General features: G+C 38.3%; 1 protein-coding gene across 1 annotated transcript in view; it reads left to right on the top strand.

Moving 5' to 3' along the window:
* Tmprss11a (transmembrane serine protease 11A) overlaps positions 1–18,431 on the top strand; it is a 45,105-nt gene that overhangs the window by 9,034 nt on the left and 17,640 nt on the right. The window contains exons 3-5 of the mRNA XM_052735820.1: positions 508–584; positions 13,190–13,257; positions 16,396–16,553. Coding sequence (XP_052591780.1) covers positions 508–584; positions 13,190–13,257; positions 16,396–16,553 — 303 coding nt within the window. The remainder of the gene's footprint in view (positions 1–507; positions 585–13,189; positions 13,258–16,395; positions 16,554–18,431) is intronic.

Raw genomic sequence — 18,431 nt, 5'->3', positions numbered from 1 at the left:
CAAGTAAAAGTCTGTGAGAATGCCCACTTACCTGTACTCATGGATGGTTTACACCTCAACAAAGCACAGGAAAACATAACAATGAGCATCCAAGTTCTAGAGCCACACTGTAAGATTGAAACTTTCGAAAAGGCCACCTAATAGCTGTATAACAAACATCAAGCTATTTAATGCTACTGTGTCTCACTTTCCTCCTTTATGAAAGAGAAGTGATGCCAATCTCAGGAAACTGGAATTATGATCAAATGATACATGTGAACAGCATTCTGCACATAGTAAAGATTCAACAAATGTCAGCTACTATTATTAATATAAAACTCTGTTAATTTATTATATTTTTATTAAACTCAATAGAAAGAAGCTTGGTGATATATTTAAGACTTCATTTCAGGCCCATTATAGTTAGATCTTGGATCCTGAAGTCTTCATAGATTATGTATTTTCTACTTTTCATTATCATCACAGGCCAGAAAATGGAATATTATCAAGGGACCATTACAATTTCAGATATTCAAGCCATTAGCAATTCAGGACGAAAGAGCTCAAATGAACTGAAGGACTTACAGGAGGTGAATGAAAATTTGGTAAGTCAGATAAATTTGAATTTTGTAGGCCATTTATTTTATTTCTCAAAATCATAATTTTCAAACCACCCACATCAACATCATTTTGTGGCTTTCTAGCCCTCCACCTCAGACCTGTTTATCCTGTATTTCATGGGATGTATAGGTAGAGTTGAGGTGAGGGAATATGCCTAACAAATGGGGATTCTGACTCAAATATCTCCTTTAAGACAAAGGATTGTATGTGAAGGTATCTAGCCTAATTGTTTTTCTAATTTCTCTGGGTTTCCCTAAAAGAAAAAGTCTAACCACTCTGGAACTAGTTTTTGATGACAACATACTTTCTTGTAAGGCCACTTTACACAGTTTTTAAAATAGATAATCCCAGCACTAGGGAGGCAGAGGCAGGCGGATCTCTGTGAGTTCAAGGCCAGCCTGGGCTACCAAGTGAGTTCCAGGAAAGGCGCAAAGCTACTCAGAGAAACCCTGTCTCAAAATAACCAAATAAATAAATAAATAAATAAATAAATAAATAAAAAATAAAATAGATATAAAAAGATAACGAAAATATCAATCTTACCTGGTAAATGTGTTATTAAAGGCAAGAGGCCCAGATTTACTACATAATATTTATAGTTAGTGCTAACAGTTTTGGTAAAGCTGAAGTCCAGGAGGCCCTCCAGAAGGGAAATGCTTATTTAGTTTTTTAAAGTTGTGTTATGAATGTCCATGAATCCTCACTCAAAAACAGCTCAGATTAACTCATCTGAAGAAAACACGAAAGTGAAGTCACTTAAAGGGGAATAAATAATTATATTTGAAATATGTGAAATTAATAAATTCCACATATGTTGAAATGTGTATGAAATACGATTGTATTTCATATTTTAGTCAAGACTTTTTTCCTTAAAACGTTTTCTTTCTCCAATCCATTGTCATTTTTTCATGTCACCATATTCCTGAATGCAACATGCTCAACTACATCATGGTTGCAATAATGCTATAGATCACGTTTCTAATGTGTATTCTCCATTAACATTAAGTTATCCTTCTTCCTCATGTACCAACATATAATTCATGTTTATAGATTGATGTATGCTCTCCCATCCTTTTATATTCAGAGTATTTTGGATAATGACATTTGCAATAAACTCTTGAGGAATCTCAGAATGAGAATGAGGCAAGTGTGTGTGTGTGTGTGTGTGTGTGTGTGTGTGTGTGTGTCCCAATATCTTCCATTTCCTCTTACATCATTGACTCCATAAAACTTTGTGATGTGTGTGTTACTTGAAAAAATAAATTCTTTGAATGATAAAAATGTTATTACTTATTACTATTCTTAAACTTGTCTTAAACTTAACTTAAAACTTGTCTTACTTAGTCTACATTCAATATTGTTGTTATTGTTTAAATACATAACAACTAATAAAATCTACCCTTACTGAATTAAATAGATAGAATTGCAACAGATCTTAAAATAAATGAACAACATATGAACTCTCAGCATCATGCACAGGGCCTGCATGGCTCTGCACCAGGTCCTCTGCATCTCTATTATGACTTCCAACTTAGTGTTTTTATGGGATTTCTGAGTGTGAAAATGAGTGAGTCTCTGACTCTTGCCCCTTCTTTTGGTTTCTTTTCCTGCTGTTTGTTTTGTCCGATTCTGATGTGTCACTTTTTGCTATATCTCATTTTATTACCTTTTATTTTTAAATATTAAATAAAAAAGCAAAATTTGGAGATATGAATGTAATAGAAACTGAATTTGAGAGTGTATTTTCAAGGGTCAGGGACAGAAATCGAGTTAAATACTGACATATTATTCTCACAGGCATATTTAGAGCCTTTTGTGATTGTCACTATGTATTTATGGGATAGGTACTTAACTAAGCTATGGAGCCCTGGGGCCTGCTACATATTTAATGTCCTTTATTCCTTCCTTTACATGTCACCATTCTGTTTCATGAGTGTTTGTTGTTGTTTGGAATCATTCTTGAAGAAGCACATTTTGTTCCTGTGAGCATACTTTAAACTTGCCTTTTGTGCTATAAATCAATTTCGTTCCATCCTCTTTTTATGCAGATCATTTTGAATGAACTACCTCCCCATGCTGCTGACTGGGTGTTGAATTCATTGCTATTAACTTCCCAGCAATAGTTTGGATCTGCCATATACTACCCTTGCTTTGGCCAGTCATTGTAGGAAACACCCTAAAACATACGCTCCTTATCCTGTTATCAATATAGAAGAGTATTTCTGGAAGCAGAATTCCTGGCTCATGAGGCATAATTTCACTCACTGGTAAGAACTACTCTTCCGAGTGGCTGAGTCCGTGTGCAGTCTCATCTGCAGTACAGATTGATTCATATGTCTGCACATCTTTCCCAACATCCATTGTCTTACTCTGTTCTTGTTTTAATAACAAAAACACCATAGACAGAGTAATTTAAACAACAAGCTTTTATTTCAAACAGATTTGGAAGTTCAGGAGTTTGATATCAAGATCCTAGTAGACTTGGCAACTGGTAAAAACCTACTTCTTGGTCATAGAAAATTTTCCTCAAAATATGAAGGGATAATTATTTATTACTTTTCATGAATAAGAACCAAAACACCTGACAGACATAACTTAAGGGAAGAAATATTTATTTTATCTCAGTCCATAGTTGGTTGGTCCCGTGCATTTGAGCAGAACACCAGAGCTGGGGTAATGTGTGACACAGGTTACGTTTTCACATCACAGTAGGCAAGAAGATAGAAAGCATTATAACCACGGCCTGGGTACAACTTTCAAATAGCCTGCCTGCCCCAGGTAGGCTCCATTTCCTGAGGGCTCCACAGCCTCCTCAAACAGCACCACACTGGAGACAAACAATGAGTAGATAGCTGTCATGGCACAGTAGACCAGAAAGGAGAAAAGAGTTTCCATAGAAACTGGGGCTCCACATAGCTTTCAATTGCCTGCCCCTAGAGACTTATTTTGCCTGGTTATACCTCACTTGCTAAAGGGTCCATATCCTACCAAATAGTGCTATCTACTAGGTAGAACGCTTTTAAAACACAAGTCTGTTTTGAAGACATTTGATATTTAAACTATTACAGGAGTACACAAACATATAGTCCACTTCATATAATTTGCAATTACTTTTTCTTTTCTTGGCATTATTTGCTAACCTAATAGGCATAAAGTAGCAGTCTTACTTATGCATGATTTAATGTGCACTTTTCAAATCACGAATAAATTTGTAACCTCATTTCTTTTGGAGTTTTTCTTTCTACAAATCCTCTGTACATATTTTTTGCCTATGTTTTTATTTTTGTTGTTTGCTTACATTATATATATTTTTATAGATATCACATCCTTTTTCTTCTATTTGTATTGTTGGTGAAATGAAAATCTATGCAATCATACAAATTTTTTCAGCCTTGCAACTGTTTTGAAAGTTCTTTGATAGTCCTTTCCTCTTTGTTAATCATAAAAACATCTTACTGTATTTTTCTTCTATGAATTTTATATTTAATATTAGGTCTTTAATTCATCTATTGAATACTTTCAAGTGTGACATTAGGTAGGGAACCAGTTTTTAGACACTGTCTAATGAACTAGTTTTCAAAAACAACCAACTAAGCAATCTAAGTTTTTCTTAATATATAATATGGGTATTGAGCTTATTGCTTTTGTTGGCACATCAGTCATCTTTCAGAAAAGGAAATATGATCTGTCTTCTCAAATTGCTGCAATCTCTTGGGGGAGATGTGAGTAATACACATGGAGTTGTACAGCAGGACATGATATAATTAAGGATTAAATTGTATGTAAAGGACAATAAGTACAGGAGAGTGTCAAAGGTAAGGGAGATCAAGGAGGATCCCCATGGACAGGAAAAGCTTTGTCCTATCTCACTCTTTTTTAAATGATGCAGGTGCCCTCCCCGTCCCCTACCAAGTTTGCTTTAGAGGACTTCCTGGAAGAGTTCATACCTCATCCTGAGCCACTCCTCTTAATAGTTGCTAAATCCTAATGAGTAAAACCAGATTCTTCTCTCTCCTGTATGGACACTAATTAGATCACCAAGAAAGATGAGTTGCCGATCTTGTTCTGCCTCATAGTTTCAGCTTTACTGATTTGAATGGAAATGGAGTTGTAAAAGTAAATGGAGTTCATGCCCCAATATTGCTAAAACTCATCCCAGTTCCAAGAAATGATGTGACAGAGGTAGCCATCCCCTCACATCCTTTAGAGAGGACTGATACCCTGACACCAGCAAAGATGTCCTATAAGTTATTATCATTACCCCCAATGATCCTAAGACAAGCTGAAAATGTTTATAAGTCAAAAAGGCATATAGTACATTTAACTGACTAAAAATCATAGCTTAGCCTGGGCTACCCTAAAGACATCCAGAACACATACACTAGCCTAGAGTTGGACAAAATAATCTCTCACAAAACCTATTTTATAACAAACTGATGGATGGCTCAGGTCATTTAGTGGGCACCCATATGCAAAAATTACTAAAACACATCACATTGTAGAGTATTGTTGCCCAGCACTGTGACAGTATATCATACCTATATTGCTAACGCAGGAAAAGATTAAAATCCAACATTCAAACTACAGTTTCTAGTAAATTTCCAGCTTTCACACCACTGTAAAGTCAAAAAAATCACAACTGGAACCATTGTAGGTATCACAATCAATGATATACTTAACTTCTATCTAAGTCTTATGGGATAAGTAGAATCATTGACAGGGTGTTTTACCTAGAGAATATTTTCAGAAATATCAAAAACATTTGAAAACATAGGATCATTATACATATGAAAGCTATAAACTTGTCATACCATGATAGTAACAATATATAATATGAAATAAGGCCTTGAGCATCATATACATATTATTCCAACGACAACTCTTTGAGAGAGATAACTTACAACCTCAGTTTTACAGATGAGAATATGAAGATACAGAAAACCTAATTTGCTCAAGGCCACACGTTTTGATTATCTGGTTAAATGATACAGTGAAGATTTGAAGGTAGACATTATGATTTGAGATTCCACGTCCTTAGTGTACATCTGTCCCCAGGACAGAGGTCATCTGTAAGAATCATGATGTGAGTTTGCTTCCTGTATATCATCCTCCAAATTCCCAGAACCTCTCAGTTTCTTACACATCATTCTCTGTCAGTTATCCTGTTCACATGAGATTGCAACCAATGGCAACAACTGGAGTTTAGAGTTTTCCTCAGTTTCCCCATACCCAGGTAAATAAGAATCTGCTCCCATGACAAAGAAGTTCTCAATTTTGCCTCATTTATTCTTTTTTGTTTGTTTGTTTGGTTGTTTTTTTTTTTTTTTTTGAGACAGTGTTTCTCTGTGTAGCATTGGCTGTCCTGGAACTCTCTCTGTAGATTAGGCTGGCCTCGAACTCAGAGATCCTCCTGCCTCTGCCTTCCCAGTGCTGGAATTAAAGGCATGCATCACCACTGACTAACTTGCCTTATTTGTTTTAAGGAACACTAGAAACAGGGCTCAGAATTACCCTCAAAATATCCTTGAGATTTTGTATCTAGAGTTATACAGACAAAGGACTTAGAAATAGGTAGTAATTTTTTAAAGTAATTTTAGGAACAATCCCAGTTAGAAGGCAGAAGGAAGGATTTGGCTCTGATGTACACCACAGCAGAAGTGCTACTGAGAAAAAAGCAGCTGGAACAAGATGATAATGAACTTAAATTCAGCAACTGTGTTAAAGAAACTCTGATGTTTGAAATTATATCAGAGAGAGATTTGAGCTGTGGCTGTATGCCTTGAAAGAAGACATAGAATTTGGAAGATCAAAGAAATTTTAAATAAAAGGAAAGAGCAAAGACAGACATGGTGGTTCAACCTAGTCTGAGGCTAGCCCGAGGTACATAGTGAGACTCATAATGATTAATTGATAATTAGCAGAAACCGGAAAACATTTCATGCTCAGAGGTTGAGAATATGGGAATGGAAAGTAGCTGATTGAGCTCTTGCAGAGGACTCAGACTTGCATTCCTTCTGGAAATGAAGTAGGCGTGGCTGGATGGGGATGATGTGTACAACTACACACCAGTTTCATATGAATCCTGTTAAGGAAGAAGATAAGTGTTGTATATTTCATGTCTAATATTTATCATTGTAATAGGGGTGCTATTATCCTTTCCATCAGAGAACTAAGCCTCTGAGTTTAAATTCCGCAGCTACTAACTGATGGGGGGTGGGTTATTCAGAAGCCATATAGGAAACGCCAAATGTGTCCTCTTCCTAGTAAATTGTTCTCCCAGTATGGAGAGACTCAGCTAAAGTGGGAGACTTTAAACTGTTAAAACCAATTTCAATTCTTTCATTTACTTTTATATGAAAATATAACTAATTTTCTTAACCAATATATTAGAATTGCTTATTATATAAAGGTGTTCTCATCATCATTTCCCAGCTTCAGTCAGTGTCTGGAAGAAAAACATTAATAGAAGCAATTATAACAAAGAGAGAATGCTGATGGTCATAATGTTACACGTATGTGTAGCATCAGTAACCTACAGTTGGAGGAAACCTGTACATGAGTGTGCTTTTTGAGGAGTGGTTTCTGAGAAGGGCAGCAATATGAGAGATCTCTAAACATGATAAATGTAGAAGTATGGCATGGTCCTCACCCCTCCAGGTAATCTATAGTTTATTCAGATTATTAATTCACTAGTTTGAAATACAGTAATATGTTGGACATTGGACATGAGAAACAAGACTGAATAAAGCCTCTCTCTCTCTCTCTCTCTCTCTCTCTCTCTCTCTCTCTCTCTCTCTCTCTCTCTCTCTCTCTCTTTCTCTCTCTCTCTCCTAAACAAATTTAGAGATTTAAAAGATAACAAAAGATAACGAGCCCAGAGAGGACAGGAACCTTCTACATGGTGACTTTCTCTCTCTTGTTTTGAAATTCCTGATATTAAATTTCTTTAGCATTATTTGAAATAGATGAATATTTGATGCTTCTTTCAAAAGATAATTTTTAGATCCTGATTTTTGAGGCACACTGAAAGTTAGCAGTTTATCTTTTGTTGTGTTTAATTGTAAGCTTTTAATTTTGACATATTTACTTCGACACTCCATCTCAGGAATATTAATCAAGTTGAGATAAGGTTACCTAGTATACTAAAGCCAGCAATGTGTGATTAGTCACAGATGTGTGTTTCCTTCAGGCATCCTGCAAGGAGACATTGAAAAAGGATAGTGCAATCAAAGAAACTGACAGCATCATGAAGCAACACTCCCTATTTAGTGATCTCTAGACCTAGTGACTTAAGGTAATCAGAAAGTCACACTTCCATGTCGTTCCACCCACATATCCAGACCTCAGATGACACTGGATCCAACTCCTTTCTCCAGTAGATACAACACTGTGTTCAAAGCCAGGAGAAGTAGATCTGACCTCTGTCCAGTGACTCTGGAAATGCAATAGACATTACCTGGTGCTCAGGCTGGCTATCCTCCACCCAGCCCTGAAGGAAGGATTTACAGCTGAATTTTTCAATTAAAAAAAAAAAAGTGTGGGAGGGTTGGGAAATGGCTCAGTCAGTGAAGTGCTCACTGTTTAAGCCAGGCACGGGAGCTTCTGTATGTAACCTGGCAGCTCTAGGACGGCAGATACAGGTTCCCTGGGTCTCACTGCCCAGGCAGTCCAGCTGAATCAGTGAGCTCCAGATTCAAAAAGTAAGGTGAACAATGATTGAGGAAGCCACCTAACCCTGACCTCTGGCCTCCAGATGAGCGCACACATGCCCACACACACACACACACACACACACACACACACACACACACACACACACTATCCTGAATTTCAGTCAATAAAATAACATTGCAAGTAGATTGCAGTAAAAGCTACCACGACAACGGTGCTGTTTATTTTTGATGAACCTCTTTGGCACACTGTACTGACCATGGTGGTGAGGAGCTCTTGGTGAAAACCTACTTGTGTGCTCATCCTTAGGTCAGTGCTGTGAGGGCATTAGGAAGCAGAGAAGCTGGCCAACCTTGGCCTACTCATGATTCTGTGGCTCACTGCTGTGTCAGCTAGAGTAAGTCACTTCCTCATCTGAATAATGTGGATAGTAACAGTACTCACCTCCAACTGCTGATGAGAGAAGTCCGTGTGCTCAAATGCAAGGGAGTTTGAACTCAGTGCCCAGTTAGCAGACAATGGTGACTATGACTCCTTCGTTTACCACCACATGTAGCCTCATGGTGGAGCAACTTGCCTCAAGGAAACAGACTGCTGGGAAAGTCATGAGAAGAAAAAAAAATCCCTTCAAATAGTTCACATGCAATTGTCTTTTTTGTTTAGAAGTATTGATCTCAGCCTGATGCAAGGGATACATTTAAACCTATCGTAGAACTTTCCTGGTAAATGCAAGGCTTTCTGATAGAAAATTTCTCCCTTTTATTTGTTCATTCTATGAACATGCAATGTAACTCTCACTGCAAAGTGCTGGGCTAGATATCACAGACCGTGAAAACAAAATCACCATGTCTGCTTATAATCCTTTACAGTTTGATAAAAGAAATAATATAATTATTTAAATAAATATAAAATATGTAGAAGGTGTAAACTGGATAAAAAGAAAAAAAAGAAGCCCAGACAGTAATAAGTGAGATTAGCCTGAGGATGAAGGATCAACTAAATGGACTACTAGGAAGTAGGACTCAATAGGTCAAAGGTCAAGTACTCAGGATAATAGAGGCCAGGGCTGCACAGTACTAGTGTGTAGAGGGCTGAACTAGCAGGCTGGCATCAGACTGGGAGGCCCCTGAATATCTGCTGATGTGAACAAAGCTTCAAATTGCACTGGATTCCCTGTTTTTACTGACTTTTTCCCTATAGCAACAGTAACTTCTAGTAAGCTTTACTGAAACTAAAAGTATTTGAAAAAAAAAAAAACAAAAAACTCTGACTTGCCCCTACCAGACGTGCCTCCCCATGGGAGGCCTTGCTTTCTTGTAGGGGGAAGTGGGGGATGGGTTGGGAGGGGGAGGCTGGGGGGGCGGGAGGAAGGAAGAGGGGGATCTCTGATTGATGTGTAAAATGAATGAAAAAAATTTCTTAATAAAAAAAAAGGAACAAACATCTAAACAACAACAACAACAAAAAGATTTTTGGAGAGATGGCTGAGAGGTTAAGAACATTTAACAGCTTCCAGAGGATGTGGGTTCATTTCTCAGCACCCACATCTGATGGCTCACAACTGAGATTCCACCTATGGGATATCTGATGCCCTCTTCTGGCCTCAGCAGGCATTTCACTCATACAGTGTGTATATGTATGCTCAGGCACATGGACATACCTGTACAACTAAAATGAACAAATAGTTTTTTAAAAACATATATCCCATCATGCTTTCTATGGTACCATTATAATTAAGATAAAAATAAGATCTATTTTTTTCATGACATGCCTTGGTTCCTTTAGTTCTTCGGAGGGGGTCAACTAAGGTTAATTGGAAATATGAGCTTGTCTTAAACCTTCAGGGGAAGAGCTATCTGAATTTTGCAACCTCAACCTAGAGATACTCTCATGTGAAAACATAGATTACTGTAAAAAGAGAGGCCAATTAGTAAGGATCTAACAGAAAAAGGCCTTGACATGTGCAAACAGCTACTTCAGGAATGATGAGGAATGAGCTCAATGGCTGGGCGTATCTGTTTGAATTGTCAGCCTCTCCCTAACTTTTTCATTAAACACCCAACTAACCTTCAACTGCCCTCTTAGAATTTAATCTCAGTGCAATTTGCAGCATTCCAAAGTCACCAAGCAAAAACTAAGCACTGCACTAAAAGGGGTCTTTTGTCAATACCAGGACACCCAACGCCTACTTACAAAGCTCCAAATGCCCTTAAGTGACAGGTAGGATTTTTAAGTCATTGACTCTAATAGATTGTGTCAATGACAACAAATTTTTAGCAGACTCATACATATCTACATTGGAGGAAGAAGAAAGTGTCCTAGAACTTGGGGTGTCAGTACCAACAGAGTGTGCATGACAGAAGAAGTCCTAATATCCCATGCAAATGTAACTTTGGAACATCTACAAGGCTTGGTTCTACTAAACCCATTTCAGCAATACAGTTAACGTTTATGTTTTGTTGGAACCCCCAGCACACTCCCCAGCATGTAATTCATTACACAAGCTCTCTTTTTATCAGTTCATGTATCTCCTTCCTCAACGTGTTGTCCATAGAAATGTCACATAAAGATCCTTGGGTTTTGGCCCACATCTAATTAGTGGGGCTGTCTGGAGACAAGGTTACAAACCAAAGTTCTTTAGTGTCCAATCATCATGTACTTTTCTTCCTGTTAAAGTTTATTAATTTTCTCCTCCTTCATTTGGGTTTGCCTGTTTGGGGGGGATGAAGACTTCCCTCCCATGTGTTGAGCAAAAGTAAAGACTGAATGGCAGAGATTATTGCAACAATGCAACTTTGTGGGTGTGTGTGGGGGATCTTGCCAGATAGTTTCTTTCTGGCAATGTAAAATTCAAACTACCAAATTTAAGCTTCTCTTACTTAAGTACAGATGAGGACATATTTTGGGTGCTGTTCTGGCTAGCTAGCTTTTATGTCACTTTGACACAAGCTAGAGTCATCTGAGAAAATGTTTCCAAAAGACTGTGCTGTAGGCAAGCCTGTAGAGCATTTCTTATTTAGTGATTGATGTGGGAGGGTCCAGCCCATTGCGGGTGGTGCCACCGCTGCTGGTGGATTCTCTAAGAAAGCAGGCCGAGTAAGCGATAGAGAGCAAGCCAGCAAGCAGCACTCCTCCGTGGCCTCTGCACCTGCCCTGACTCCAGGTTGCTGCCCTGTTTGAGTGCCTGTCCTGACTTCCCTCAGTGATCGATTGTTACCTGGAAGTAGAAGGGAAATAAACACTCCCCACTTTACCTTGCTTTTTGTCATGGTGTTTCATCACAGCATTGGACACTTAGCTATGATAGATGCTAATGATTTATTCTTTGAATACTGCCTTTGCTCTGGTGTTTAAATTTACTACAAGTATTATACTGCATTGCATCCCTATCAATCAACTATGTGTTTTCAGACTGGTTACTATGTGCTTTAGGAAAGAAACCGAAGTGTAGGACACGGCATATTTAAGAAGAAAGCTCTACAACTGAGTAAAAATCGACCACGGCCCCTACACATGGGAGCATTAAGTCTCAGGCTTAAGTCTCAGCGTGTCCTCCTCTGCATGGAACCATGGAACTTAACAATGCCTCAGAGTCAGTTTTCTCTTCTAGGGAGACGGGAATCAAATTATTCTTATTTCATGGAGTAATTGTGAGGGTTGCAGTAAGTGATGAAAACCCTGGCTCCTAATGAAGCATCTATGAATTACAAATAGTGGTAAAGAAGCCATAACTCCATCCGCCATTCCTGAAACATCTTCCCTTCAATTTTATGCCTTGTTCTTTTAAAAATAAGAGCTGTATCTCCTGCTCTTGACTTTAGGATTTAGGATCTTGCTTTTCTTCAGTTGCTGCATCTGGTTCCTCTGCAGCTGGAGCTAAAGTGGGGACATTCAGATGACACTGTCACCACCAAGTGGATGTTAGAGAGATCTGGAAGTCAAGCCCATCTGGGATAGACCACAGCATCATGATGTAGCAGGCTTGGAACTGCATATGTATCTGTCAAAAAAATGCCACTCTTCTTCTTCCTTAGTAGTATAAAATGAGGACCACCACTTCTCCTTGATGTTTCAACATTATCTTACTATCTTCCTTTCTGGTTAGCCTTAGAGTCCACAGTGAATTTAAAAATCTGTTTCTCCATAATCCCCAGAACTTCCTACACTTCACAACCAAAAATCTACAGAGCAAGTCACTACCTACTAAACACACCACAAATGAATGGCAATATGCTTTTATATTCTTATTATGTGCTTCTGTGTGAAAAAGTCTGTATGATATTTCTCTTAAACATGAATTATTTTACTTGTGAATCTTTTACAGAATTAATCTGAAATGTACAACCCCCAGATTTACTACAAACTGAGAAGCTATTTTGTTTTTAATTTCTGAAATTCTGCATAAATAAAAACTCTTACTATAGTTTGAAGGGACAGAAGGGGTGGTACCAGGGTGGGATCATTCAGCATGCCTGTATGTATATTTCAGGATCTCCACCCCCCCTCCTTTTAAATGTAGAAGCTGTACGTTTTAGGGACATTCTGAATTTCTTTCCCCTCCCCCTTCCCTAAAGCATTTTGCAGTGAGATTCTTTCATGTATAACAAATAATTGGTAATAATACAAGAATATGTAATGTTAATTTCAAAGCTACAGTACAGTGCTGGTACAAAGCACCGAAAGACTTGGACAAAAGGCCTTCTCTTTAAGTGTCATTCACATTCACCTGGTGAGTAAGAGTTATGTCCATTTACATAATTTTTTAGAGGAATAAATTACTGAATTACTGAAAAAAATCACTAACTTAAATAATCATATTGCTTTTGTAAAAATTCTATGTCTTTAACATTTAATCTGGGATATAGTCTCATTATAAACTATCCTACTAACATACTGTTTTTCTTTTTTGCAATGACAGGTAGATGAAATATTTATAGATTCAGCCTTGAAGAAGCACCACGTCAAAAACCACATAGCCAGACTAACGTATGTATATGTGGGCAAGGGTGTAGTTGCTAGCCCCGAGGGAGAAAGAGCAAAGGGCACAGGGTCCCCCACATAATTTGTGTCTCTAGACCCTTTGCTGGGGCTCTTCAAAAACATTGTTGCTACAGTAGTCTCAAGATACAGGGCTAAACCCATTCTGAAAACTGAGACACTGAGGTGGGTGATGTACTGAATGTTCCCCAAGAGATGGTTACAGCTGATAGCACTGGCCCTCAAACCCTACCCGCTGACTGTGAGACCTGGAATCCACCTTAATCCACAGCCGTAGGTAAACCCAGGCCATGTCTTTGCATGCACCAAGTCCCGTACTTCTGGCAGATATGGCGCTTCAAAAACATCAAGAAGGCAACTTTTACTACAAAGTAGGATCAGAGGTTTTACCTGTAACAAAGGCCTAGTGACAGGCGACATGCCCAAACCGAAAGATGATTGTGTTGTAATAGATGCTCCCTTTTGTTTGGGTGGGGACGGAGGACTCATATCAGTTGCTGAAATTACTCAGTGGTTTAAACTTTGTTATTTTAAAAATCACACAGCAGGACGGGTACAAAGCCAGGAGTTTGTGTGACTCATCTCAAAGAGAAAAAAAGAAGATACTCAAACAAAACTGTAATGATGAAACCCACTACTTTGTGCAATAAACGTATACTGAAAGAGCTTGACAAAAGCAACTAAAATATTTAGCTGAATTTATTGGAAGGGGTGAATGCTAATCAGTTTTCTTACCAACAGGCCAACACATGACTGGCCACATTCTGAAGATCTTTACTTCTGACAACTCATGACTTCCACAGGGAGTTTTTAAAGATTTAGTTTTATTTTCTCTGTCTGTACATACGTTTATCACTCCTGTCCTGTGCTCTTGGAGACCAGAAGAGAAAAACGGGTGGTGGTGAGCCGCCATGTGGGTGCTGGAAACTGAACTCAGGTCTTCCGCAAGAGAAGCAAGTGCTCTTAACCACCGGGTCATCTCTCCAGCCCCTCCATGAGGTTATCATGACATGCTTGGGTAATTTAGGAGACAAAAAGCATATAAGTGCTGGAATGTTCTACGTTTTATACCCTCTGTCTTCACTTCTAATTTTCGCAGCATTTTAGTAACATCACCATAGTTTGAGAAGCTCCTTCGGGTTTGTTGCCAGTGTTGAATGTGTTATTTTTGTGGAAATCTACTCAGTAACCTGTTTCATTTCCTCTTATTTAAAATGGAAAAATATTTGGGTCCCCATTTGCCAATAATAACATAAAATTCTCATTACTTATACTTTTCTATACTAGAGCAAAAGTCGAATGTGAAACATACTGTGTCTCAGAATTTATACAGTTTTCTCATTTTCTTGTTAGCCAAAAGATTCAAGTAGACTAGATTCATGTTTTTGTTTGTTTGTTTGTTTTCTTGTTTTTTTTTTTTTTTAGAGCTTGTGGCTCTGTGGTATAAAAATAGGGGAAATGGAAGATCAGTAGGCATCATTTCCAACTCTTTAATAAACCACACAGGTATATTTTGCCATATATAAATACAAAGATGAGACAGTATTGAAAGAAATTTCTAGCTTTGTGTTTGAACATTTAAGTCAAATTAATTGCACATAAAATTATACACACTGAGAGTTTCAAACAAAACTTCAATTCTTACTCTCCTCCCCCGCTCCAAAAAAGAACATCTTTAATTGTTTGTTATCCCCATCGTAAGTGCATACGAAAATTCATTTGCACAGTTGTTGGGACTTAACTCTGTTTCTATGAAACAGTTCAAGGAAGTGGGTGTGATCAACTGGAAGAGACCCAGAGATCACATGCCACTGTCTTCAATTGTTTTATGTGGAAGGGGAAATGGATGTTTTAAATATCGAAACTGGGTGACTTTAAGCTTTGTATAATGCAAAAACTGAAGGAGACATTGAAGTTCTATATAAATAACTCTCAAAATAGAGCTGAACAAGGAACACTCTCTTTAGTAAAGCTAATTTTCCACAACTTAATCACTACCCCGAGGTTGGTGAGCCACTTCTCACTGATGCTGTAGAGGTGATTCAGATATCAGATACGTGATTCATTCCCCAAGAGTATATGAGGTTTATTTCAGCCCTCAGAGGTTTTCATGTTTTTATTTTATTTTTAAGAAGCTGTTATGAATACAGTGCATTTTGATCACATCAGTTTATCCTCCCCACCCTACAATTCCTTCTGTGTGCCCCCGACATTTCCCTTCCAAGTTCAAGTCTTCTTTTTCTATTGTTATTACATGTGTGTATGTGGATATAATACACACACACACACACACACACACACACACACACACACACACACACACATTCAATTATCATTCCCCATATGCACGTAAAAATAGGGTTGACCCCCAGCGTGGCACACAGGCAACCCATAAAGAAACTCATCCCTGAAAAAAAAATCTAACTCTTCCTCCCTTAGCAGCTGTTGCCTGCCTGTAGCTCCTCAACTGTAACTCAGTCTTATGAGCCCTTCCCCCACCGATACTGGAATTACGACTGGTACGGTCTTGTACAGGACTTACGCAGTCAGCCATTCCTGATGAGACAGAGTATACACCTGCCATGACCAGAAGACAGTGTTTTATACCTGACCCCCTGGGCCCTGGATCTTATGATCTTCCATCACCCCTTCCATGATACTCCCTGAGCTTTGGGGATTAGGGTTGTTTCCCATTTGGGAACAGGCACCTCAGATTTGGCCACTTATTCTCTACATTTTGACCAACTGTAGTTCTGAGGGATAAGAACTACACTGAGCACAAAAGCCTGAGAATACTAAAACCTTTTATTTTTCTGATGACTTTTTGATGTTTTGTGTCTGAGTCTTACCTCAGTACAGTAACTTGTCTTCAAGTTAATGGGAGCGGTGAGCAATCAAAACAAAATGTAAAAACAAAAAACAAAACAAAAAAAAACTAGAAGAGGGAACATGAGAAACACATTTAAGTCACAAAGTTGCATGTAAAGGAGTGGGAATGTGAGTGGATTACCTGGCCCTTGACATTCTCAGCAGCTGAAGCATAGGTCAGGAAGTCGAAGGAAAGACGGTAAGATGATGATACCAGGTGGAGCCTTTGAATGTAAACCTTACTCTTGTGTTTCCTAGTCCAGAAGAAGATGATGCCAAAGCAGACATTGTTATGGTGCTCCAGTCCTCCTCTACTGGGCAAAGGACCATGGGAGAAAAGAACCACAGCATCTTAAACCATAAGATAAGGAACCCGAGAGCCTTGCCAGCTGGTGTCTCATTAGTTCAAGTAAATGGTAAGTAGGTTGATTCCCACATGATACAAATGCTTTATATAGCCATAAACTCTCCTGTCATTCCCATTCCAAACAATACTAAGAAATCATATGGGAAAAATTCAACCTAATGGTGAGACCTTTCAAATTTTTATTATTCTCTGATGAAAGCATGTCTAATGTTAGTCATCAAGTAGTTTTCCTGGAAGTCATTGATTGGTGCTTGTCTCTCGGTAAAGATGTTTTTACCACAAGCAGGGTTAATCCAAGGCAGGAACTGCCTCCATGATTAAGCAAGTTAAAAGGTTAAGCAATAAGTGATTTCTGTTTGGGACCTTCTAAAAACACAAAATCATCTGTATCCTTTAAAAATATAGTTAGTTTCTGTATTTGATGATATTGTGAAGTTTTTATTATTTGTCTTCCTAGGAGCACTTAGAAAAAGGTAAACTGCTTTTAGAGTCACTGGAACCACTTGATAAATAATACCTTAAAAATCATCAGGAATAAGAAGTCACTGTAACCATTTATATATTGCTCTATTTTTCTCTTTTCTCTTCACTGTTAACTCATTACACCATCCTCACCTCTCTGAATTGAAGAGTCTTTCTTTTTCAAGGTCCAACTCTACACCTTATATGCAATATCTAATTTAATTTGTATGTACTAGTAAAGTAGGGGAAATTCTACTACATTGGTGTAAAAAAATTTAAGCAACATAATAATTAAAAGGAGCCAAGAGTTATATCTAGATGCCTAATTTATTTTGGGGCATTACAAGAAAGGGGTTCCATGCTTAAACAAAAGTTGAAACTCTATGATCTTTGTCTCCTGGAAGTTAATCCTTGTATTAGCATATTTGAGACTCTGAGGAGGCCAGGAGGCCAGGAATATGCTTACCCTTGCACACTATGTGCTAACACAATATCTACTTCCAGCAGACAGGTACAGATTTATCCCATAAACTCCATTGGAACCAGATTTAAGAGAGTAAGAACAAACGATTGGTATTAGAAACAAAACAGGGTGCCCTGCCCTTGCAAGGGTCAAGCTGACTCTTTAAGGGGAAACTTCATTAGGAAATGAGAACCCAAAACAATGGATCAACAGATGCTTGCTCATATGACATGAAGTCAGTTACTAAGACAATAAAGCTACAGGCCCCTCCCAGCTGGGAGGAAAGAACCTGCCAAATGTTCGATCCATTTTCCTTAGGTGTTGCAGTTGTGAAACAATGGCTATTCTGAGAAGCTACATGACAGGCAATATGCAATTCCAATAGTTAGTTAATATTTCAGGAACTCAAAAGCCTGCCTGCACCATCGGAAACAAGAGATGGAGCATAGAGTGGTCCCTGGCCACCAGGTCTTTCTGTTTCGTATGGGCTCAGCTTGTGCTTCATGTACTTTAATACTTGTACCATATTTAAGAAGAGGATGTTCTTGTGGAGAACAATATTTGAGGGTCACCTAATTCTAAAGTCTTTTTGTTACTGCAGTGCACAAGTAATTACCCATACCTGCGTGCGCATTTTTTTTAACCAGTAAAAGTGAAATGATAATGCTTCTTCTTCTTCTTGACAACACAAAACTATGAGAAAATATATAGGGAAATAGGAAACATAATATGGCACCTGGAAACTATTGCTTCAGACACGGTTGAAAATGACTGTCAGGAGAAAGAGCTAGAACTTTAAAGGTTTGAAAATTTCCAAATGAACAGTGCTTATGAGCAGCTAGGAAAGGTCCACAGAGACAGCAGAGCTCAGATGCATGGTCCTTAGGGCAGGTGTGTGTGTGTGTGTGTGTGTGTGTGTGTGTGTGTGTGTGTGTGTTTATGTGTGTCACATGCGTGCCTATGTGTGAGCATGAGAAAGCTGGAGTTCAATGTCACTGTTTT

Source organism: Peromyscus californicus, unplaced genomic scaffold (genome assembly GCF_007827085.1).
Source record: "Peromyscus californicus insignis strain IS unplaced genomic scaffold, ASM782708v3 Scaffold_13__1_contigs__length_99412109, whole genome shotgun sequence".
NCBI lineage: Eukaryota > Metazoa > Chordata > Mammalia > Rodentia > Cricetidae > Peromyscus > Peromyscus californicus.
The sequence above is the reverse complement of the archived record's forward strand: the minus strand, read 5'-3'. Positions and strand labels throughout refer to the sequence as shown.